The 24279-nt window shown below is 39.1% G+C and overlaps 1 protein-coding gene across 24 annotated transcripts in view; it reads left to right on the top strand.

The window, feature by feature from the left end:
* TDRD15 (tudor domain containing 15) overlaps positions 1–24279 on the top strand; it is a 462408-nt gene that overhangs the window by 206752 nt on the left and 231377 nt on the right. The window contains exon 4 of one of the 24 annotated variants that reach the window (XM_070069387.1): positions 21804–24257. The exons of 22 other annotated variants lie outside the window; for them this stretch is intronic. In XM_070069387.1, coding sequence (XP_069925488.1) covers positions 21804–21868 — 65 coding nt within the window. In that variant the 3' untranslated portion in view covers positions 21869–24257. Of the gene's footprint in view, positions 1–16921; positions 19905–21803; positions 24258–24279 lie in introns of those variants that run through there. One more of the 24 variants, XM_070069393.1, reaches the window with a different exon arrangement.

The following is a 24279-nucleotide window of genomic DNA, read 5'->3' as shown; positions in this document are numbered from 1 at the left end:
TGTGCTGTGTCCTCTTACTGGAGTTGCTTAGTCATTGATTACACAAGTCTTGTGCTCTTTATCTCAGTGTATGTTTCTCAGAATACTATTGAGGTCACTGAAGTTCAGAGGGAGTTCCGTTTCTCGGAAGCTGACAGAATGTGTAGCAGAGTTGCCAGTCTAAGGTTAGGAGACTGGAGCAGTTTCTGTGGTTATTAGAGGACATCCTCGGACAGAAAGTGGACAGATGCACTGCTTGTGCTTGAGATACAGTGCCATTACCTGCTGGGAGCTGAGACTGTAGGACATCACTGTATGGTGAAATTAGAGTTAGGCTGAGGGCATTTATTTTTTATTTTTTATTTTTGACAGGCAGAGTGGACAGTGAGAGAGAAAGGTCTTCCTTTTTGCCGTTGGTTCACCCTCCAATGGCCGCAGTGCACTGCGCTGATCCGAAGGCAGGAGCCAGGTGCTTATCCAGGTCTCCCATGAGGTGCAGGGCCCCAGCACTTGGGCCATCCTCCATTGTACTCCCTGGCCACAGCAGAGAGCTGGCCTGGAAGAGGGGCAACCGAGACAGAATCCGGTGCCCTGACCGGGACTAGAACCCAGTGTGCCGGCGCCGCAAGGCGGAGGATTAGCCTAGTGAGCCACGGCCCCAGCCAGAGGGCATTTCTTATACTAGTGGAAACTACTTCACCTGTCCCTTGAGCTACTCACACTTGCTGTGCCACACATTCTTTTCTGTTTTTAAGTTGATGACTGATTGCTGTCTCCATTAAGAAGTTATTAGAAAAGGATTAGTAGATAATTTCCTCCATTCTTGTAGCTGTTTCTAAGGTTATAATTTATATTCATCATGTCCCCATCTTCTGCACTTATCTTGGTTTCCTGGTCTAGGTTGCTTGCTTGCTTATAGGGTGACCATTATTCCTGAGACAGTTGACCCCTTAGGTTTCTGCCTGTTCACTATTTTCAGTAGGCATGGAAGTATAAAAAGGTATCTAGCGAATGCCCTGAACTCCAGGCATAGCTGGTCCTCATCATTTAGTAGCAACCCTATTCTTGGATTAATTTCCTTCTGCCAGTGTTGTGAATAGCTCAGTTATCTGCTGGTTAGGCAGAGGAATTAGGCACTGATCATAGCTTCAGGCTTGGGGAAATCTTATGTCTGGTGGTAGAATCATCACACCCTCGCCACCCAAAAAACCATTTTCTCTGTTCCTGTAGACTCAAGTTTGTAGGGATGGAAAGAAAAATTTCAGAGTGGGTCTCTGGCTAGATGTTAGAGAAGCTACTTAACGTCCTTTGGCTCAGGACCTGTGTGTTCCAGCAACTGGATGTGAGACAGAATTCATTGACCGTTGTTTTAGTGCATGAGGACTGGAGTGCTGTTCTCTTATTGGATGATGCATTGAACCTTTAATTGGCCATTCTGCCTTTGTGTTCAACAGAAGGGCAATTAATGTGATGCACAATATAACCTGTAGATCCGCTGCTTATATACTTTCCTTCCTTTACCATAATATCATTCTCGTGATCTGAGGTAACTCACTGTGGTTTTTATTTGCATTTCTCTGGTGGCTAGTGATCCTGAGCACTTTTTCCATGTACTTACTGGCCGTTTGTGTTCCTCTTACTTTTGTCACTGTTGTGGACTGTTTCCATGCAGGCTTGTACCTCAGCCTGGGGTATAAACTTAAGGTCTTTTCAATGATTTTTTCTGAGCTTGAAACTTTCCTGCTATGTATTGTGATCTTTGAATCTTGCTGATATACACAATTGTTCTAAAATGTCCTTGTCTTTAAATTTCTGGTGCCCAAATAAAAAAGAAAAATGAAATCAAATCAGTTGGGGTAGAGAGAGAGTGCAACTCTTAAAATCTTGTGGAAGTTACTTTACTTGGCAGAGACTTGGAGTAATAGCAGTGGTGGGCTGCAATAATGGGTGCCTGCCCGTGCCTGCACATTCATGATCAGAGGCAGCAATCAGCAAGGCGCAGATCTCTGATATTTGAAGGAGGGAAGAGTCCTTGTTGCTGCTCTAGGTGCTATAAGTTATGGGCAAACTCCAGCAATTGTGCATAGCTGCCTATCGCAGGGCTGATGGAGGAGGAGAAGTTGGTAGTTGCTACCATGCCAGGCGCTGAAATGGACTAAAATTAACTGCAATTTACTGTCCAAGCCTTCTACTTGAAGTTGCAAGCCATTAGTAGGTATTAGAGATCAAAAATAGTTAACTCAGCCAGATTGAGTCTGTTGTCCGAGTGGAAAGTCAGATTCCTGGTGCTTCCTAGTCCACCATCTTCTGAGAATCCTAATTTCATCTTTTTTTTTTTTATCATAACCAAAAGGTTTATCAATTACTGACTTTTTCATAGAAACTTCTTTAGTTCTATTTTTAGCTTTTCTATCTTACTAATGTTTTGATCTTTATAATCTTCCTCTTATTTTGTGTTGATTTCTTTTACTTGCTCCTTGAGGTGGAGACTTACATTTTAGACTTTTTTTTTGCAGCATAAGTATTTAATGAACTTCTTATTAATCACTATTCAACTGTGTCCCACAAATTTAGAGGTTTGAGTTTGGTTTAATCATCTTTGAGTTATGTTCCAATATCCTTTTATTGTTTCTATCAATTTGGATCTGATTAAAATTGGATTTTTCCAGTTTTTGTTTTCTCTGGTGTATTTTACCTTAATTTCTAAAAAGCCCAGCTTTGCTCAGGCATATTTAATATCATGTGTCCTTTTCTAGTATGCAATTCAATGGTCTTTGATAGTTTTTCTAGGTCATAGATAATTTTACAACATTTTGTATCATTCAACTATTGGTCCTATTTCACATTTATTGTGAATCCCCATGTTGTGCTTTGCCTACAATCTGTTGCAAGCAAATACTGATTTCTGGTCTGATTTTCCCCTTTCTGGATGCATTATGTAAACAGAATCATACAATATGTAATCTTTTCTGTCTGGATCCTTTCAGTGAGCAAAATGTTTTTGAGATTCTTCCATGTCACAGCATTGCTTAGTAGTTTTTCTTCTTCCTTGATGAGCAGTGCTGCATTCTGAAAATATACTGGAGCCGGCGCTGTAGCGCAGGAGGTTAATTTTCCACTTGTGGTGCCAGCATCCCATATAGGCACTGGTTCTAGTCCCAGCTGCTCCTCTTCCAATCCAGCTCTCTCCTGATGGCCTGGGAAGGCAGTAGAAGATGGCTCAAGTGCTTGGTCCCCTGCACCCTTATAGGAGACCTGGAGGAAGCTCCTGGCTCCTGGCTTTGGATCAGCTCAGCTCCCACCATTGCCACTGTTTGGGGAGTGCCTGGAGGAAGCTCCTGGCTCCTGGCTTTGAATCAGCTCAGCTCCCACCATTGCCACTGTTTGGGGAGTGAACCAGTAGATGGAAGAACTCTGTCTCTCCCTCTCACTGTCTGTAACTCTACCTGTCAAATAAATAAAATATTAAAAAGAAAACTACATTTCAGTTGTTTCTGTGCTTCTCTGATTCGTACTGTTAAGAACATATGTATACTGTATACTTTCACATGCATGTATGTCTTCATTTCTCTTTGGTGTGTACCTAAGAGTGAATTACTGGGATGTATGATGCGTTCATGTTGTGCTTTTAAAGAATTGTCAAACTGTTCATATCCCCAGCTGTTAATATATGTGTTCTTGTTTCTCTGTATACTTGTTAATATTGTCATCTGTTATTTTTAATGTTTTAAATGCTGTTTTTAATGTTCTAAGTGGGCCGGCACCACGGCTCAATAAGCTAATCCTCCACCCGCGGTGCTGGCACCACGGGTTCTAGTCCCGGCCAGGGTGCCAGATTCTGTCCTGGTCGCTCCTCTTCCAGGCCAGCTCTCTGCTGTGGCCAGGGAGTGCAGTGGAGGATGGCCCAAGTCCTTGGGTCCTGCACCCGCATGGGAGACCAGGAGAAGCACCTAGCTCCTGGTTTCGGATCAGCGCAGTGTGCCGGCTGTAGCATGCTGGTCGCAGCGGCCATTAAGGGGTGAACCAACGGAAAAGGAAGACCTTTCTCTCTGTCTCTCTCTCTCACTGTCCACTCTGCCTGTAAAAAAAAAAAAGTTATAAGTGATGTGAAATTGTACCTCTGGTTTTAATTTGCATCCTTCATGTGCTTACTAGCCATCTTTGAATAGATATTTTCACCATAGAAAAATTTGAGAGGCAGAGAAACAAAGAAACACAGACAGATAAATGGAGATAGGAGGAAGCTGGAATCAGTAGGCAGGGCTTGATTCCAGATAATTGAAATTATCCATCCGCTTTTCACCATTTTAAATTGGTTTATTTGTCCCTGTTGATGAAGTGTAACAAAGTTGTGTATCTTCTTTGTACAGCCCCGCTAGCATATACTCATATGTGTTTTACATATATTTTGTCCTCTTCTGTGGGTTGTCTAGCCATTGCTTGGTGATGTCTAATTTTTGAAATACATGTGTTTTTAATTTTGATAGAGTCCAATATATGAACTGACATTTTTTCTTTTGGTGTCACATATAAGAAAGCATTGCCTAACCAAAACCATGAAAATTTAAACTTGTTTTACTGTAAGAATTTTGTAATTTTAGCTGTAATATTTAGCTCTTTCATACCTTCTGAGTTACCGTTTTTGTAAATTTTGTGATGTAAGTCTCTTTTTGCATTTTTAGTTTGTTTGCAGTTACAGTTGTTATAACACAACTTGTTTAAAAGACACTCCTTTGACCATCAAGGTCTTGGAACTTTGGTCAAAATCAGTTGAACAAAAATACATTGATTTTTTTTTTTTGTGGACTCTTCTTTCTGTTCCATTGATTTCTATGTTGGATTCCATGTCAGTATCTCACTATTGGGTACTTTAACATAGGTCTCAAAATCAAAAAGTATGAGTTCTCATTTTTCTTTTTCAAATTGTTTTGATTCTTTGAATCCATTGACTTTCCATATGTATTTCAGGATTGTCTTGTAAGTGTCTGCAAAAAGACAGTTACAATTTTTTTTTTTTTTTTGACAGAGTGGTTAGTGAGAGAGAGAGAGAGAAAGGTCTTCCTTTTGCCGTTGGTTCACCCTCCAATGGCCACTGTGGCCGGCGCGCTGCGCTGATCCGAAGGCAGGAGCCAGGTGCTTCTCCTGGTCTCCCATCAGGTACAGGGCCCAAGCACTTGGGCCATCCTCCACTGCCTTCCCTGGCCACAGCAGAGAGCTGGCCTGGAAGAGGGGCAACCGTGACAGAATCCGGCGCCCCAACCGGGACTAGAACCCGGTGTGCTGGCGCCGCTAGGTGGAGGATTAGCCTATTGAACCGCAGCGCCGGCCGACAGTTACAATTTTGATAGCAGTGAATTGAATCTGAAGGCCACTTTGAGGAGAATTCTTGTCTTGGCGATATTTAGTCTTTCAGTAAGTGGACAGAGAATCTGTCTCCACTGGTTAGATCTTTTTAGTTTCCCTCAACAATGTTTCCAGTTTTTAGTGTTCAAATCTTATACTTCCTTTGTTATATTCCTGTACTTTTTTCTTGTGATTGCTATGGTGAAAAAGTTTTCTTAATTTCATTTTGTAAATGCTCATCTTTAGGAATATAATTCCTTTAAAATTTTTATATTGTTCCCTGTGACCTTGCTGTACTTGTTTTCTCTCTCTCTCTCTCCCCCCCCCTCTCTCTTTCTCTCTCTCTCTCTCTTGGATTTTATACATATAGAATCATGTTATATGCAAATAAGTAAAGTCTCGCAATCTGATGTTTCCATTCTTTTTGTTTTTCCCGCCCTTCCTTATTTCCTTTAGTTTAATACTGGCTTCTGTCATGGCTCAAATAAGAATTCCCTAATTTTTTATTCTTTCATTGGACATGCAAACATATGGAGGTAATACTGGCAATCACTTTGATTTGGGGCATATTCGTCTCTGGGGCGTTGTTTAATGTCTGCTTTGTTTCTCCAGCACAAGTTGGATCAAGCACCCTAGACCACATAGTAGCTCTCTGCCTCTTCCATGTAGAACCTAAAATGACCACATGATAGTATTAGCTTTTAGTTCAATAGAGGTTTTGTGTGTTTACATGGTGGAAATATTCTTCATTTGATAATCAAGAGCCTTAAATCAACAGAACCTAGAGGTGTAGGAATGGGAAGCATGCAAAAAAAATTTTTTTTTCAATGATAGTGAGGGTTTTCCTAACTGCTAATAGTATATTCCAGAGTTAAGATGTAGTACTACAACCATCCATTGGGTCATTTTAGTGTATCTTGTTAAGTTGTTCCTAAATCAGTCTTGAAGTTTCTCTTCCTCAATCATGGGTATTTGGGTATCCTCACCAGACCAAATATGTGTTGTGAGATGGAAAGCAATATCGCAGCATTAGATACCCTGCTGCCGACCCTTGCTATACATTGGGCATGCCTGCAGGACCTATGTGATCGAATGCTTTTGTACTTGTACAACAATGGATTCATGAGTCACACACTCATTTTGTAATGGGTGGCTCAGGTTGCATGTTAATCCTAGTCCACAGTGAAGTGGTTTTAGTATTTTCCTTCTGCAGTACACAGATATCCAGATAAATGAAAACATGTTTTTAAACCTCTTAATGGAAGGCTAGGGGAAGTGCCCTCTATTAAAACTTTGGGTGGCAAAGCAGTTTCCCTTTTCAAACGTACCCAGTATCACCATAATTTAGAATGTTTTTAGTTTGTGAGCTTATTCAGTTCTGGACTGCACAAAAGGCAGTGGCTCTATTGTAGTGATTAAGTCACATTTTTATTCACTAGATTTAGAGGCTTATGTCTTAAGCAGATCAAATAAAACATGAGTGGACTGCCTTCTATTTCAGTTTTAGGAATATTGTGATTGATGAACCACTGTCAAAGATTTGTGTGGGTTAAGCCATTTTAATTGTTATTCTCCTCTTACTTCCTGTTATGGTTAGTCATATATGTCTTGTCACTGGTGGTTAAAACCTCCTCTTGGTTTCTGTCAGTTTTGAGATTCCATCATTTTTAATGATTAGAGTGAGCCCGTTTCAAGGGCATTGTTTTTCACAATCGCTGCTGGCATGCAGGTAGTAGTCACTACAGAGCATTTACCAATATATTTCTCCATTCATTGGTGAAGGGAGTATTTTCTGGGTCTACCTTGGGGACAGAAAGAATGGGTGAACAGGTCACATGTGATGAATAAACTTGTACTCCTATCTCTCATGGCTTTGAATATTTCTTCTATATATAACGGGTTCTCAAACTTTGACATGCATCAGATCTACTGAAGCCCTGTTAAAACAGACTTCTGGACCCTGCTGCCAGAGATTTTGAGTTAGTAGCCCTGTGGTAATCCTGAAAACTTTAATTTTTAATAATTTTCATATAATGCTGATAGTCCCTATCTGAGGACCATGCTCTGAGAACTGTTCTGTATTATGCCATGTAAATTGTGGGCATCTTGACATTCCTAGAAGATGCCATTATGTCAATATTTTATTCAGCCATTTGAGCAAGCATTTAGAACCATTCTCTATGTATATACTTTATACCAATTACACAGGATAATTGACAAAATATTTGTAGTATTATTAGTAAAGGTGAAGGGTACGGAATGTCTGGATAAAGAAAGCACAGGCAAACAGGAGAGACTTTTAGTCTCCAGGACATGGTTCATATTTAGATTGTGAACCATGAAAATATATGTGCGATTGATCCCTTCAACTCAAGAGATGGCGCATACTCATTTGAGGAAGGGTCTTTTTACACCCTTCTGGATATTTTTTATATTTTGTGTTTTATTTCAATGGTCCCGGCATTTTTTTCCCTTAAGTTTTAGTTTGCACTGTTGATTTTGTTCTCTTTAATGTTAGAGAATTTCTTGCAGTATCTTTAGTCTACTAATACTGATTTTTTAATTTTTTAAGGAGTACAAACTTCATAAGTACTACTTTAGGAATATAGTTATTCTTCCCACCATACCTACCTTCACACCTATACTACTATCGCTCCCCCTCCTCCCTTTCCCCTTCTGAGTCCCATTGTCTGGTAAGATTCATTTTCAGTTGACTCTACATATAAGACCAACTCTATAAGTAAAATTTTCAACAATTTGCACACACACACACACAGAGAACTAGTTTGTTAATTCTCTTAATACAACTCATTGAGGACAGAGGTCCTGCATGGGGAGTTAGTGCACAGTTACTCCTGTTAATTTAACAATTAACACTCTTAAGTATGCCATCAGTGACCACACTGAGGCTCTTGACATAAGCTGCCTAGGCTTGGAAGTCCTTTGAGTCCACAAAATCCATCAGTGTTTAGACAAGGCGGTAAGCAAAGTGGAAGTTCTCTCCTCCCTTTAGAGAAAAGTACATCTTTCTTTGATGGCCACTTCTTTCAGCTGGGTCCCACTCAAATATCCTTCATGTAGAGCACTTTTGCCTCAGTATCTTGGATTTCCATGCCTGAAATGCTTTCATGGGCTTTTCGGCCAGACTAGGAAGCCTTAAGGGCCAATTCTGAGGTCAGAGTGTTACTGAAAACGATAGTTATTCTGTGAGTCTGCTGTGTGGACTGCTTCCCACGTTGGAACATTCACTCCTTTTTAATTCTGTTATTAATACCAGACAGTTGATCCTATTTATATGATAACTATATGTTAACTTTAACACTTAATATGATCACTTTAACATTCAAGATGGCATTTTTACCACCAGCTTAATGGGATTTGGTGTCTCATGACAAGTTTTTAAACTGTACCCTTAGAAGTAAGTCTGTAGGGATGTATGCTTTATATTTAAAACCTTCCTCTTCCTCTCTTATTCCTAATTTTATTTTTTACTGAGATCCATCCTAAATTGATTTTATACACACATGATTAACTGTATGTTAAGTAGAGTTCAACAAATAATATGAAGAAAAAGAAATGGGAAACAACAACAAAACTGAAACTGTTCCTTGACAGTTGTGACAAGGGCAGCTCAAGTCATCCCTTCTTGAAGCGTCCATTTCATTTTTACAGCTTTCCTTTTAGGTGCTCTGTTAGTTACTACAGATCAGGGAGAACATATGGTATTTGTCCCATTGGGACTGGCTTATTTCACTAAGTATGATGTTTTCCAGATTTGTCCATTTTGTTGCATATGACAGATTTCATTTTTTTTTTTACTGCTCTGTGATATTCCATAGTGTACATATCCCATTATTTCTTTATCCAGTCTTTGGCTGTTGGGCATTTAGGTTGATTCCATGTCTTAGTATTTGTGAATTGAGTTTCAATAAATGCAGGGGTGCAGATAACTCTTTTGTTTACTGATTTCATTTCCACTTTCTCTACATCTATTGAGATAATCATATGGTTTTTGTTTATCTGTGTGATGTATCACATTGATTAATTTGTGAATATTAAACCATTCCCACATACCTGGGATTAATCCTGCTTGGACTGGATGGATGATCTTTCTGATGTGTTGTTGGATTCAATTGGTTAGAATGTTGTTGAGGATTTTGCATCTATGTTCTAATCAGGGAAATTGGTCTGTAATTCTTGTTCTCTCTTGATTCTTTTTTAGGTTTTGGAATTAAGGTGTTGCTGGCTTCATAGAATTTGGGAGGATTCCCTCTCTTTCAATTGTTTTAAATAACCTGAGAAGCATTGGAGTTAGTTCTTTAAATGTCCACTAGAATTCAGTAGTGAAGCCTTCCAGTCCAGGGCTTTTCTTTGTTGGGAGGGCCTTTATCACTGATTTGATTTCCATCTTGGTAATGGATCTATTTAGGTTTTCTGTGTCTTCATAGCTGAATTTTTGTAGGTTGTATGTGTCTAACAATCTGTCCATTTCTTCTAAGGTTCCCAGTTTGTTGGCATGTAGCTCTTTGTAGTAGTTTCTGATGATTCTTTTTATTTCTGTGATGTCTGTTAGATTTCCTTTTTCATATCTAATTTTATTGATATAGGTCTTCTCTCCTTTTTTTTTTTTTTTTTTTTTTTTGGTTAGTTTGGGCCAATGGTGTGTCAGTTTTGTTTATTTTTTCAAAAAACCAGCTCTTTTTGCTGATCTTTGTATTGCTTTTTTTTTATTCAATCTTATTGATTTCTTCTCTAATTTTAATTACTTGTTTTCTCCTACCAGTTTTGACTTTAGTTTCCTGTTTTTTACATCCTTGAGATGCATTGATAGCTCATTTATTTGCTGTCTTTCCAATTTCTTGATGCAGGCACCAATTGCTCTAAACTTCCCTCTTTTTTTTTATTTCACAGGTAGAGTTATAGACAGTGAGAGAGACAGAAAGGTCTTCCTTCCATTGGTTCACTCCCCAAATGGCTGCTACGGCCAGGTGCTTCTTCCCGGTCTCCCATGCGGGTGCAGGGGCCCAAGCACTTGAGCCATCCCTCCACTGCCTTCCCAGGCCACAGCAGAGAGCTGGACTGGAAGAGGAGCAGCCGGGACTAGAACCCAGCACCCATATGGGATGCCAGCACCACAGGTGGAGAATTAAAGTGAGCCACAGTGCCGGCCTCTAAACTTCCCTCTTAATACTGCTTTTGCTGTATCCCAAAAGTTTTGATATGTTGTGTTTCATTTTCCTTTGTTTCCATAAATTTTTTGATTTCTTTTTTGATTACTTTTGTGACCCAGTGTTCATTCAAGAGCATGTTGTTCAGTCTCTGTGTATGCATATGTTCTAGAGATTCCTGAGTTGCTGATTTTCAGCTTCACTTCATTGTGGTTTCAGAAGATGCATGGTATGATTTCAGTTCTTTTGAATTTGCTGAGACTTGCTTTCTGGCCTAGTGTGTGGTCTATCATAGAGAACTTTCCATGCACTGGTGAGAAAAATGTGTATCCTGCAACTGTAGGATGAGAAGTCCTGTGGATATGTTAGGTCCATTTTTTCTATAGTGTGGATTAACTCTGTTTCTGAGCTGATTGTCTGATCTGTCCATTGCTGAAACTGGTGTATTGAATTCCCCATTACTGTTGTATTGGAGTCTATGTCTCCCTTTAGATCTCTTAACATTTCTTTTAAATAGCCAGGTACCCTGTAATTAGGTACATTTACGTTTATAATAGTTACATCTTCCTGTTGAACTGATCCCTTAATCATTACATAGTTCCCTTCTTTGTCTCTTTTAACAGGTCTTGTGTTAATGTCTATTTCGTCTGTTATTAGGATGGCTACACCAGCACTTTCGTGGTTTCTGACGGCCCGGAATATCTTTTTCCATCCTTTTCTTTCAAGTCTGCATGTATTTTTGTTGGTGAGATGTGTTTCTTATAGGCAGAAAATAGATGGGTTTTGTATCTTAATCCATTCAGCCAGTCTGTGCCTTTTAACTGGAGAGTTGACACCATTTACATTCAAGCTGACTATTGATAAGTAATGATTTTGCCCTGGCGTTTTTCCAATATTCCTATTTTTACATTGAGGTTCCTTTGAGTAGTGATAACCATGTTTCTTTGTGTAGCACGTCCTTAATCATCTTTTATAGGGCTCGATGGATTGTGACAAATTCTTTCAATTTCTGTTTGTCTTTATGAAGGTCTTTATTTCGCCTTCATTCATAAATGAGGGCTTTGCAGAGTTTAATATTCTGGGTTGACAGTTTTTTCTCTAAAGGCTTGGAATATATCTTGCCATTCTCTCCTAGCCTGTAGGGTTTCTGATGAGAAGTCCACTGTGAGTATAATTGGAGATCCTCTGAAAGTAATCTGGCATTTCTCATCCACCTTTTAGAATCTTTTCTTTGTTTTATACTGTTGTAAGTTTGATTACAATGTGTTGTGGTGAAGATATTTGGGGTGAACCGGTGGAGAAGGAGGACCTTTCTCTCTGTCTCTCTCACTGTCCACTCTGCCTGTCAAAAAAAAAAAAAAAAAAAAAAAGATATTTTCTGATCATGTCTATTAGGAGTTCTATGTGCTTCCTGTACTTTGGATGTCCCTTTCTTTCTCCAAATTAGGGAAGTTTTCTGTTATTATTTCACTATAAAGGCCTTCTAATCCTTGCTCTTTTTCCATGCCTTCAAGAACTCCTAGAACCCATATGTTGGGTTGTTTTGATAGTTTCCTGTAGATTCCCAACAGTGTTTTTTAGATTTATAATTTCCTCCTCTTGTTGTTGGTTTGACTCTATAATTTCTTGTGCTTTGTCTTCTAAGTTGGATATTCTTTCTTCTGCTTCACTTAATCTGTTGTTAAGGCTTGCTCTTGCATTTTTTATTCTATTGAATTCTTCATTTTGATTTCTCTTTAAGATCTTAAATTCATGGAAGAAATTTTCCTTCATAGTACGGAATTCAGTAGTTCGTGCAATTGCTTCTGATTACTTCTATGTAATATTATGATCGATTTTTTGAATTCCATTTCTGGCAATTCTTCAGTTTCATCTGAAAAATCTTATACTGAAGTGTTGTGTTCTTTGGTCGTGTCATGTTGTCTTCCTTATTCTTGTTTCTTTAATTGGTTTGTTATTTGGCATTTTCTTTAATTGGTTTGTTATTTGGCATTTGTGGAGATACTTGTTTCTTTTTTCTTTCTTTTTTTTTTTTTTTGCTGTGGTGACTTTTATCATTGTGTTATGCCTCTGTCAATGAAGTGGAGTGTGTCTTCAGTGAATATATAGAGGCATGTGGTGGGTGTGATCAGGGATTTCTATTCAGTTACCTATGGTGAAGGGTGTGTCTAAGGTGCCACACCAGGTTTGCCTCTCTCTCTTTCTCTTTTTAATCAGAAGGGAAATTTATTCTGCTCAGCTGAGCTCCTTTCCTCAAAGGAGCCCAGTGCCTGAGCACTAGCCCCAGTGGGTGATATTTGTCCACTCTGCCCTAAGGACCACACAAAGGATATGTGTAGTCCTCAGTGTAAGCTCAGATTTTCTTTTTTTATTATTATTATTTTTTGACAGGCAGAGTGGACAGTGAGAGAGAGAGAGAGAGACAGAGAAAAAGGTCTTCCTTTGCCATTGGTTCACCCTCCAATGGCCGCTGCGGCCGGCGCACCACGCTGATCCAATGGCAGGAGCCAGGTACTTAGCCTGGTCTCCCATGGGGTGCAGGGCCCAAGGACCTGGGCCATCCTCCACTGCAATCCCTGGCCACAGCAGAGAGCTGGCCTGGAAGAGGGGCAACCGGGACAGAATCCGGCACCCCGACCAGGACTAGAACCTGGTGTGCCGGTGCCGCAAGGCAGAGGATTAGTCTAGTGAGCCATGGCACCAGCTAAGCTCAGATTTTCTAGCAATGCCCCTCACCAGGTATCCAGGAAGCCCTGTGCATGTGGATTCTCCCACAGCGGCTGCCCAAAGTCCCTACCACACTGAGTGCTCTCATATAGCCTGTGCAGTCCCAGCACAGAAGCCTCCCCAGTCATGATCACCCAGGCCCCTGTTAGTTCCCCCACGAGTCAGGAGTCTCCACTCAGCTGGTTGCTGGGTAAGGACACGATATGTCCAAAGTGGTGCCCGCTCTATCAGTTTGTTACAGGATGCCATTGTAAAGTGATGGGAGAGAGAGAAACATGTCCCTACTTTTTTTTCTTCTCCTCTGGTTTGGCAGGTGCACTATCCCCCATGGGGTTCCAATCTGGGTTTCCCTTAGGGTCTTCCTGCACCTTTATTGCCAGTGACTTGAGCTGCTGTGCTCTGGTCTCAGCTCACTCTCCAGCACTGATGTGGAGGCTCTTGACTAATGAGTCCTGAGCTGTGGGCATCCACACCCTCCATGTTGGTCCACTGTGTCCCTCTAATTTCCATACTGTTTTCTCTGCCCTTATCTCCCTAACTCTTCCTGTACTCTCTCCACTTTCTTTTAAACTAGCTTCTCCTAGACTGGAGCAGTAAGCTCCCTCCTGCTACCCCATTTTGGAAGCCAATACTGATTATTGAAGGGACTATAAAGATCATTTGAACTTCTATGTTTATAGGCTGAAGCATGTTCTAACAGGGACAGAACATTTCTTAGACTGTGCTTCTTTGACTACTTTGTTTCTCCAGCTCCCAACCCTCTCATTTCCTGCTTGTTGGATACAAATCAGACTGCCAGTCAGCTGAATTAGGAAACAAGTTGAAACTGACTGTTCAGTGTATGTAGAATAGCATTTTGTTTTCAGTCTTGTGCAATGCATTGCCCTATCCTTATTTGTGGTTGTCATCACTAAATTAGAAGCCTGTCATATTGTGTAGTGTCTCTAGGGCAGTGGACTCCAAATTTTTGGTCTCACATTCCCTTTAAATCTCAAAATTCATTGTAGATCCCAAAGAGCTTTTATTTATGTGGGTTACATCTATCAAAAATTACTGTTAGAAGAATAAACTAGGGGCTTAAAGTACTTATTAATATATTGTAAAATAACAGTCATGACCTGGCTATATTTTAACATGATTAACAGAAAGCAAAGCTATAAAAAGCAATTATATAACAAAACTAGTGAGAAGAATGTGATTGTTTTACATTTTATAAAGCCCTTAATGTCTGGCTTGTTGAAAGATATCTAGGTTGCCATATATGCTTCTGCAGCTTTGGTCTTTTCTTACATCTTAATCTTGTAGCTCCTGAAAACTGCACTACACTCTTGAAAGAGTGACAGAGGAAGAGGCAATAACATCATTATTATGAAAATACCTTTTACTTCCCAGAGCTCCTAGAGGAGTCAGGGACCCATAACCAGACCACAGTGTGAAAACTGCTAATCTAGAGAATCGGCCTCCTATCTTATACCAAGTAGTGGGGAGGTGATTGCCTAGACAGTTTGGGGTTGGGCCGGGGTCATTGGTTTTATTTCTGTTCTCAGAATATCAATGAATCCTGGATTTGTTTTAAAGTTCATACATGTACCTTTTACTTCATAAAAATAAAATTGTATTATTTGGTATGCCCTTGAAAGTGCTATTTAAGATTCAGATGACCATATCTCATCCTGTGTGAAGATTCAATGTTCAAAGCAGTGGAACTAACATCCTTACCTTCCTAGGAGAGGAAGAAGGAAGAGATAGAGGAAGGGAAATTTGGTAGGGGTACAGACCAACCTCCAATTATGAATAAGAGCAAGTACATTCATATTCCAGCAAAATTGTTTATCAGATCATTGGAATAGGCATTAACTAATCTGCTGTCTTTTCCATTGCCATTCTTCTTTGCCTTTTTGGATTTTATCTTTTATAATGGCTTTAAAAATGGTATTCTTACAAAGTTTGAGAGGTAGTGAAGATAAAATATAAATGTTCCAGTTATTAGTTCTTTCTGTTATTTATGTTTACAATAGCACTTCAATAGCAGTTTGGCTTCCACCAGTTTATTTGTTGTTACAAGGGTGTGTGGCTTCTGAGGGAGGAGCAGACAAGGCTGTGCACCTCTGGCTTACTCACTGGAGAACTTGGCTTAGTTCTGAACTCCTATGTCGGAAGGAAACCCAAGCTGCTTGGAAAGACTATGTTTAGACAATTTCCCATTAATCCAGGCTGTGAGCACTGGAGTCTCCCTAAGTAAGGCTCAGACATTGTAGTTGAGAAAAATCTACCCTGCTGTATCCTATCAGAGATTCTGCCTCACATAATTTATGTGCATTACAGTACTAGTTTCTAAATAGGTTGCTGTGTCGAAATAACTGGAACAGAGTTGGATACTAAAATGAGAATTATAGATTTTAGATGGCACTGGAAGGGCTTTAAAATGAGGAAACCTGTCGGGTATTAAGAAGGCTATCAGTGAGAGCTTCAGAAAAGTTGAGGAAATTGTTGGAAGCTGGAGGAAAATAATTGCCAGTGCCATAATAATGTAAAATTAAAGATGTATCTAGTGAACTGAGGAATAAGATTAAAGAAATTTCCAAGCAACATGGTGATAGATTGACTGCTTTTTAAAAGATATGACTAGAGATAATGAAACAAAATTTTGCATTGTTTAGATTATAAGAAAAAAAATCACAGAATATGTAGGAGCCAGAACTTGGTGGATTCAGAAATAAAATTGTTTCTCATTCTTTTGTTTCTACATATTGCAAAATGTCATCATTTTAAAGGGCCCCAAGGCAAGGTTAATTCCATGTTGTTTGCAGGAAAAATCTAGAGGTAAAAATAAAATCAGGGTTTAACTGTGAAACCCTTTGTTTTGAAAACAAAAGCAACAAATCCTTCCATGATTGTTCAGGCTTTTAAATAAATAAGGATCCTGGGCTTGCATTTGGTGCAGTAGTTAAGACATCACTTGGGACACCAGCATCCCATACTGAAGTGCCTGGGTTTGAGTGCTAGACTCACATTGTATTCCAGTATTTCTACCAAGGTGACCAGTGAGAGGCAGCAGGTGATGGCTCAAGTGGTTGTATCCCTGCCACCCCCTTGGGAGACACGGATTGACTTCCTGGCTTCAGGTTGGCCCAGCTCAGCTATTGTAGGAGTTTGGGCAGTGATCCAGGGGATGGTAAATCTCTGACTCTTAAATAAAACAGAAAATAATTTAGAAGTTTTCTAAAAATATTTAGAGCATGGTTGCAACTCTTAAGGATGAGACTGTCATGAAGGAGGACTGTTTCAGAGGTCTGTGTCTGAGAGAGCTTTATCTCATTGTGTGGATTGTAAATTGGTTTACAGGAAGCCCACAGAACTTTTTAAGGGAATTGTATTTTTTTCATTAAAAATAAATAGTAACAAAGAAGAGAGACATTTAGATCTGTGGAGGACTAATGCTAAAAGGGTCTGAACCTATTACTTCTGTGCAAATGTGTTAAGTGGAGGATAGTTTGGAAAATGAAATCAAAAGCTTAGAGCAGTGTAGCCAAGAGCCAAGAAGAACAGTTTCCAGGATGTGACACAGGGAATAGATTGCTCCGGGCCTGTGATTTCCTCCTGTATATGCTGCTCTTCTTAAATGAGAGTGTCTATGGACGTTAGGCTGTGTCCCAGAGTTGCATGTTGGATGTGTGTGGGCTAACTTGCACTTTTCTTCATAGGTCTTCAGATCAAGAGGAGATACACTTGAGGAGCCAGTTCTGGGGACTCTGATCTACACCGGGTCTTTATTTAGATGATTGGATGCAAGACCTGGCCCTGATGTCATGATGGAATGGGACTTTTGAAGTCTTGACAAAGCATATAGTACATTCTACATATGAGAAGGATGTGAACTGTGATCAGAGTGCTGTTAGATCGTGTTCTCCAAAGATTGTCACAATAATAATTCCCATCTCACATGTTCTTATCCAATGTGATGTTGTCACTTCCCATCAAATGGTATAGAATGATTTTTCTTCCCTTGGATGTGGAAAGACTTGTGACTACTTTACCAGTAGCGTATGGTAAAGGAGATGACATGTGACCTTATAAGGGTGGTTCATAAAAAGGAGGTGCATCTTTTACCTTATTTTCTAAACACTTGCACCTAGTACTTTATAGACAATTGTTTGAGAAATTCAGGTATCTGATACAGGCCAGCTGTGAGAAACCCAGGTTTTCTGGGGGAGGCTTGAGTATAAAGTCCACTGTCAGCAGTTTCGGACACCTGTGAGTTGAGTCATTCTTACTGAGAGGGTCCATGAGCATTGTGCAGAGACAAGCCAAGTCCAAATTCCCAGGTTCCAGGATCCATAGATTTCCTTAAATAGTAGTTTTATGTACTAAACTTTGAAGTAGTAACTGGAACAACTGAATAGCATGAAACTGTATTAATTATAGCAAGGCAATATATGTGTTGGTACAGTAAGAATAAAGAACAAACCATGATAATGTGTAAAAGTAAATTGCAGTAAAAAAGTTTGTGATGCAAATTTTAGCTGCCTGGTGACTTGCTTGCATTTTTGTTCTGGAGCACTGATTGTTGGCTCAATTTGAGTTCTAGATGTGCCAGTACATATTAATTAGAACTGGTTTGTTGTAGCATTTCATTTGAGTTGAACTTTGTTCTCCTGATTAAGAATTCAATAAACATTATGATTCTTATAATTTGCCTCTGTATTTTACACACAGTAGATACAAAATAAGTATTGATTACCTGAATATTACACTCATATTTTAGATTACATGCTTATGAGTTTAAGACATGTTAAAATGCTGTAATATTAGTAAATCAGGAATATGTACCAATATTAACCTATTAATTAGATTGTTGTCTTTTGAGGAACTTTATTCAAACTCTCTCAGTAACTTATAGCTCCAATTTGAATTTCATACAAGTCAGTAAATCAGGAGGTAAAAGAGCATATTCGCCCAGCAGTTAATAAAAATATTACTATAATTTTGGGGAGTTTTACTGACATCTAGTGGCATCCAGTCCTGTGTTAAAAATTCTTTTTAATTTTATTTCATTTTTTCTTTCCAAGACTGTTTTCTCTAGAATTTTTAAAGCATTTTAAGTAAAAAGACATTTCAGGAATCTAAGGGAAGAGTAGCATTGTTTTTGAGGATTTGTGTTAGTATACATATACATTACATATAATTTAACATAGTAAATTTGATGATGCCGATCATTCTTAAATGTGGCTTTCATCTTCTACTTTCTTTTCCTCTTTTCTTAGATCCTCTTTCCTCTTCCTTTTTTTGTTCATATAATTCTGCCATTCCTGCCCTAAGACAGTTTGTAATTAGATCATAGATTTTCTCCATGTGCATGAAATTCATTGCATGAGTGAATATACTTCTATAAACTTGAATATAATTGTTTTAGAAAATAAGATCATATGATTTCTAATTTTGCTTTTATAATTCAGCATGCCACTTGAAAATCTAAGATAAATAATGTAATTCTATTTCTTCCTTTAAATGCATGCTTCCTATTTAAAACTGTGGGTGTATTTTCATTTTGGTTCATGATTATTCTGATAGATCTTCCTCTTTTTTTTTTAATTTCCTTGAATATTGCCTCAATACACATCTATGCATGTATATCCATATGTGGGGTAACTTTCTCCAGAATAGCTTTATTTATTTATTTATTTATTTATTTTAGTTGACCAGTAGAGTTATAGACAGGGAGAAAGACAGAAAGGTCTTCCTTCCATTGGTTCACTTCCCAAATGGCCACTACGGCTGGTGCTGCACTGATCTGAAGCCATGAGCCAGGTGCTTCTTCCTGGTCTCCCATGGGGGTGTAGGAGAGGGGCCCAGGCACTTGGGCCATCCTCCACTGCCTTTCCGGGCCACAGCAGAGACTGGACTGGAAGAAGAGCAACTGGGACTAGAACTCGGCGCCTGTATGGAATGCTGGAGCTGCAGGCGGAGGATTAACCTAGTGAGCCACAGCGTCGGCCCCCCAGCATAGCTTTTGATCAGTGAAATTTCTGGCTAAAAGAATGCATTTTAAATTTTAATAGCTGTTGCAATATTGCTTTCAAAAATAACTGAAATGTTTAGAGCAATTTATGTTAATACATTTTTCATATAACACCATTGGTAGGTTTTACAAAATTTTAAATATGCTTTCCTGTATAATGGGTTTTAGATGATTTGTTTTTTTGAGTTTTCTGATTACTTGAGAATTTGAGCAACTTTTTGTGTTTATTGAATCTGAATCTTTTCTATCAATTTGTTATTTCTAACTTCTACATATTGCATCTTGTGAGATGTTAATCCCCCGTTTCTCACCCAGTTTATGGGTATTTTTATGGCAAAAGTCCTGGCGTGGCTTTACCCCTGCATGTAAGTAATCATGTCTGTGTTCTTTCTGTGACTCTGGGTTTACAGGAGTGATAAATTTCCCTCACACATGGATTTTATTCCCCCCATCCCCTCTTTGAACAATGTTTTTCAAGATTTTACTGTTGCATTTTGCATCAGTCTTAATTCAGCTGAAATTTAATTATTGAAAGTTTTAAAAATTATAGCATACACTGAGAAGTACAGTCAGTGAGTGAGTGAGTGTGAACACACCCTAATAATCACCAAACCAGTCCCTCAGAATAATTTCTTCTAAGGATTCAACTCTTACATTCCTCAAAATTAACCATTGTGCTTTTTTTTTTTTTTTTTTTTTTTTTTTTTTTTTTTTTTTTTTTTTGACAGGCAGTTAGAAAAGTCTTCCTTTTTCTGTTGGTTCACCCCACAAGTGGCCGCTACAGCCAGCATGTTGTGGCCGGCGCAGTACACCGATCCGAAGCCAGGAGTCAGGTGCTTCCTCCTGGTCTCCCATGTTGTGCAGGGCCCAAGGACCTGGGCCATCCTCCACTGCACTCCTGGGCCACAGCAGAGAGCTGGACTGGAAGGGGAGCAACCGGGACAGAATCCAGTGCCCCAACTGGGACTAGAACCCGGGGTGTCGGCACCGCAGGTGGAGGATTAGCCTAGTGAGCCACGGCGCCGGCCCCATTGTGCTTTCCATGACAATTACTTCCCCTTTTCTCTTCATGTTTTTATCTTCTGAACGGTGTTACCATTATAGTTCAGTTTTTGGTTGTCATTGACCTTACCTTACAATGAGTACATTTCTGTACATTTTAAAATCTTTATTACCTTTCACTTTATGTCTGAGTTTTCTCTACATGGTGAAAGGCTGCAGCTTGTTAATTCTCTTGCTGTATCGCATTTTGTGGTGTGAATATGTGACTCCTTTTCTGTTTTCTCATTGAGGGGTATTTGGGTTGTTTTTGCTTTATGGCTTTATAGAGTACTGTTCTTTGGAACATTGACATATATTACTCTAGATGCTTATATGCAATTTAGAATATAATTCAGAAATTGGCACATAGGGCATGTATGTATCCAGTTTCAATAGATCCATAATTATTTCCAATAGTTTTCTAAAGTGGTTAGACCCAGTTTATATTTACAGTAATTATGTAAGAATTCTAGTACACCTTTACCAACACTTGGTTTTATGTCACTTTTTGTCTTATTCTGATCAATAGTTATTTGTATATCAATTTGGTTTTAGTTTGCATTTGTCTAATAACTAATGAAGTTGAATAACTTTCCATACATTGTATTTTGATTGGGATCACATTGGATCTGTAAATTGCTTTCAGTAGTATGGATGTTTCGATGATAATGATTCTTTGAATCCATGAAGATGGAAGATTTTTCCCCATTTTTTGTGTCATCTTTTTTTCTTTAATGTTTTGTAATTTTCATTGTAGAGACCTTTGTCCTTGGTTAAATTTATTATGAAGTATTCGTTTATTTTTTGTAGCTATTGAAATGGGATTGATCTTAGAAGTTATTTCTCTGCCACAGCATTGTCTGTGTATACAAAGGCTATTGATTTTTTGTGTTGATCTTATATTCTGCCACTTTACCAAACTCTTTTATGAGTTCAATAGTTTCTTAGTGGAGTCTTTTGGCTCTCCTATGTATAGAATCATGCATCTTCAAATAGGGACAGCTTGACTTCCTCCTTCCCAATCTGTATCCCTTTGATTTTTTTCCTTGCCTAATGGCTCTGGCTAAAACTTCCAGAACTATGTTGAGTAGCGATGGTGAGAGTGGGCATACTTGTCTAGTTCTGAATCTTACTGGGAATGCTTCCAACTTTTCCCAATTCAATAAGATGCTGGCTGTGGGTTTGCCATAAATTGCTTTGATTGTACTTAGGAATGTTCCTTCTATACCCCATTTGCTTAAGGTCTTCATCATGAAAATATATTGTATTTTATCAAATGCTTTCTCTGCACTATTGAGATAATGATGTTTTTGTTTTGCAGCTTGTTAATGTGATGTATCACATTTATTCATTTTTGAATGTTGATCCATCCCTGTATACTAGGGATAAATCCTACTTTGTTCAGGTGAATCATCTTCCTGATGTGTTGTTGGATTTGATTAGTTAGTATTTTATTGAGGATTTTTGCATCTGTTCATCAGAAATTGATCTATTATTCTCTTTCTCTTTTATTTTTTCTGCTTTAGGAATTAAGATGATTGAGACTTCATTGAAGGAATTTGGGAGGATTCCCTCGTTTCAATTGTTTTGAATACCTTGAGAAGAATTGGAGTTACTTCTTCTTTAAATGTATGGTAGAATTCATCAGTGAAGCCATCTGGCCCTGGACTTTTTTTTTTTTTTTTTTAAAGATTATTTATTTATTTATTTGAAAGAGTTGCACAGAGAGGAGAGAAGAGGCAGAGAGAGGGGTCTTCTATCTGTTGGTTCACTCCCCAGTTGGCTGCAAGCAGCCAAGGCTGTGCCTATCTGAAGCCAGGAGCCAGGAGCTTCTTCCAGGTCTCCCACATAGGTGCGGGGGCCCAAGCATTTGGGCCATCTTCCACTACTTTCCTAGGACATAGCAGAGAGCTGGATTGGAAGTAGAGCAGCCAGGACTCGAACCAGCACCCATGTGGGATGCCAGCACTGCAGGCGGTGGCTTTACCTGCTGTGCCACGGCGCCAGCCCCTCCTTTTACTTTCAGGATGCAGATATCTTTGTTGCTGAGATATGTTTTTTGTAAGCAGCAAATAATAGATGGGTCTTGTTTTTTAAATCATTCAGCCAGTCTGTATCTTTAACTGGAGAGTTGAGTCCATTTCATTCAGCGTTGATGGATAGGTAATGACTCAGCCCTACCATTTTCCTATAAAATTCCCATTGCTTACTTTGGATTTCCTTTGTATTTTTTACTGGTAGATTTTAAGGCTTCGCGTCTTTCATAGAGATGACTGTTTCTTAGTGTAGCACATCCTTAAGCATCTTTTTTAGGCTGGACAGGTGGTGACAAATTCTTTCAATTTCTGTTACGGAAGTTCTTTGTATCACCTTTATTCATAATCAGCTTTGCAGGGTACAGTATTCGGTGTTGTCAGTCTTTATTCTCTTAACACTCGGACTATGTCTTGCCCTTCTCTCTTAGCCTGTAGGGTTTCTGATGAGATGTCTACCATGAGTCTATTTGGAGATCCTCTGAAAGTAACCTGGTGTTTCTCTTGTGTACATTTTAGAATCTTTTCCTTATGGTTTTCTGTGGAAAATTTGAATACAATGTGTTGTGGTGAAGATCTTTTTCAGTAAGGTCTGTTATGAGTTATAAATTGAGGAAGTTTTCTGTAATTATTTCATTAAAAGGCATTCTAATCCATTGTCTTTTTCTATGCCTTCAGGAACCCCTTAGACCCATATGTTGGGTCATTTGATAGTATTCCATAAATCTCCAACACTGTTTTTAATTTTTCTAATTTCTTCTTTTTTTTTTGTTGGCCTGACTGTAAAATTTCCAGATATTTTTCTTCTAAGTTAGATCTTCTTTCTTCTGCCTTGCCAAATCTGTTGTTAAGGCTTTCTAGCATATTTTTAAATTTGATCTATTAAATTCTTCATTTCTAATATTTCATTTTGATTTCTCTTTAAAATCTCAATTTTGTGGGAAAAATTTTCATTCCTGTCATGTATGAATTTCCTTAATTCATGGATTTGCTGCTTATTCTGAGTAATTCTGTGATTCATTTTTTAAATTTCATTTCTGGCATTTCATCGTTCTCTTCATCTTTACGTTCTAGTATTGAAGTGTTGTTGTGATGTTCCTTTGAGGGCATGATGCTGTCTTCCTTGTTCTTTGAATTTTTCTGTTTGTTTTTACTTTTGTTGCTGTTTTCTCTGATGGCTTTTATCTTTGGACTGTTCCTCTGTTGCTTAGTGGAGTGTCTTCTCTTTGAGTGAATACCCAGAGGTATACTTGGTGTGGCCAGGGAGCTCTGTTCAGGGTGAGGAGAGTATCCACAGTGACAGCCAATTTGGGTGTGGTAGAATTCCTCTTATTTTTAGCAGAGGGGAGGGTTTGATCAGTTTTCTTGCCATATTCTCATCCTCTCCTCCCCTCCCCCCCACCAAGATGACCAGTGCCCAGGGGCTAGCCCCAGTGGGTGCAATGTTCTTTCACACTGCCACAAGGACCACACAAAGGATCCATGCAGTTCTCAGTGTGAGTACAGATCCCACAGCAGTGACCTACCCCAGGAAATCAGTGAGCACTACACATGTGGAGCTGCCCACAGCGAATGCTCAGAGACAAAGCCATACCTTGTTAACTCCCATGCAGCCAGTGTTTCCACAGTCCCAGCACATAAGGCTCCCACAATCAAGGGGCACCAAGGGTCCAATCTGCCCTGCCAGTCCATCCCATCCACAGAGAAGATGCAATGTGTAGGAGAGAAATTGACATTTTGAGATGTGATGATTGTTCACAGACCTTGTCTCTGCTGTTGAAGAATAGTGTTTTTTTTTTTTCCTTCATATAATTTGTTGAACTGTTTTACTTACTATAAGGTTAATCTTATGAGTATAAAGCATATTGAAAATAGATCATTGTACAAATTAAGAGTGGGAATGGGTGAGAGGAGGAAGGGTGGGAGCATTGGCTGGAGAGAGGGTATCATGGGAAACATCACTATGTAT

This window comes from Oryctolagus cuniculus, chromosome 2 (assembly GCF_964237555.1).
Source record: "Oryctolagus cuniculus chromosome 2, mOryCun1.1, whole genome shotgun sequence".
Taxonomy (NCBI): Eukaryota; Metazoa; Chordata; class Mammalia; order Lagomorpha; family Leporidae; genus Oryctolagus; species Oryctolagus cuniculus.
Note: the sequence above shows the minus strand (reverse complement) of the source record. Positions and strands in the feature narration are given on the sequence as shown.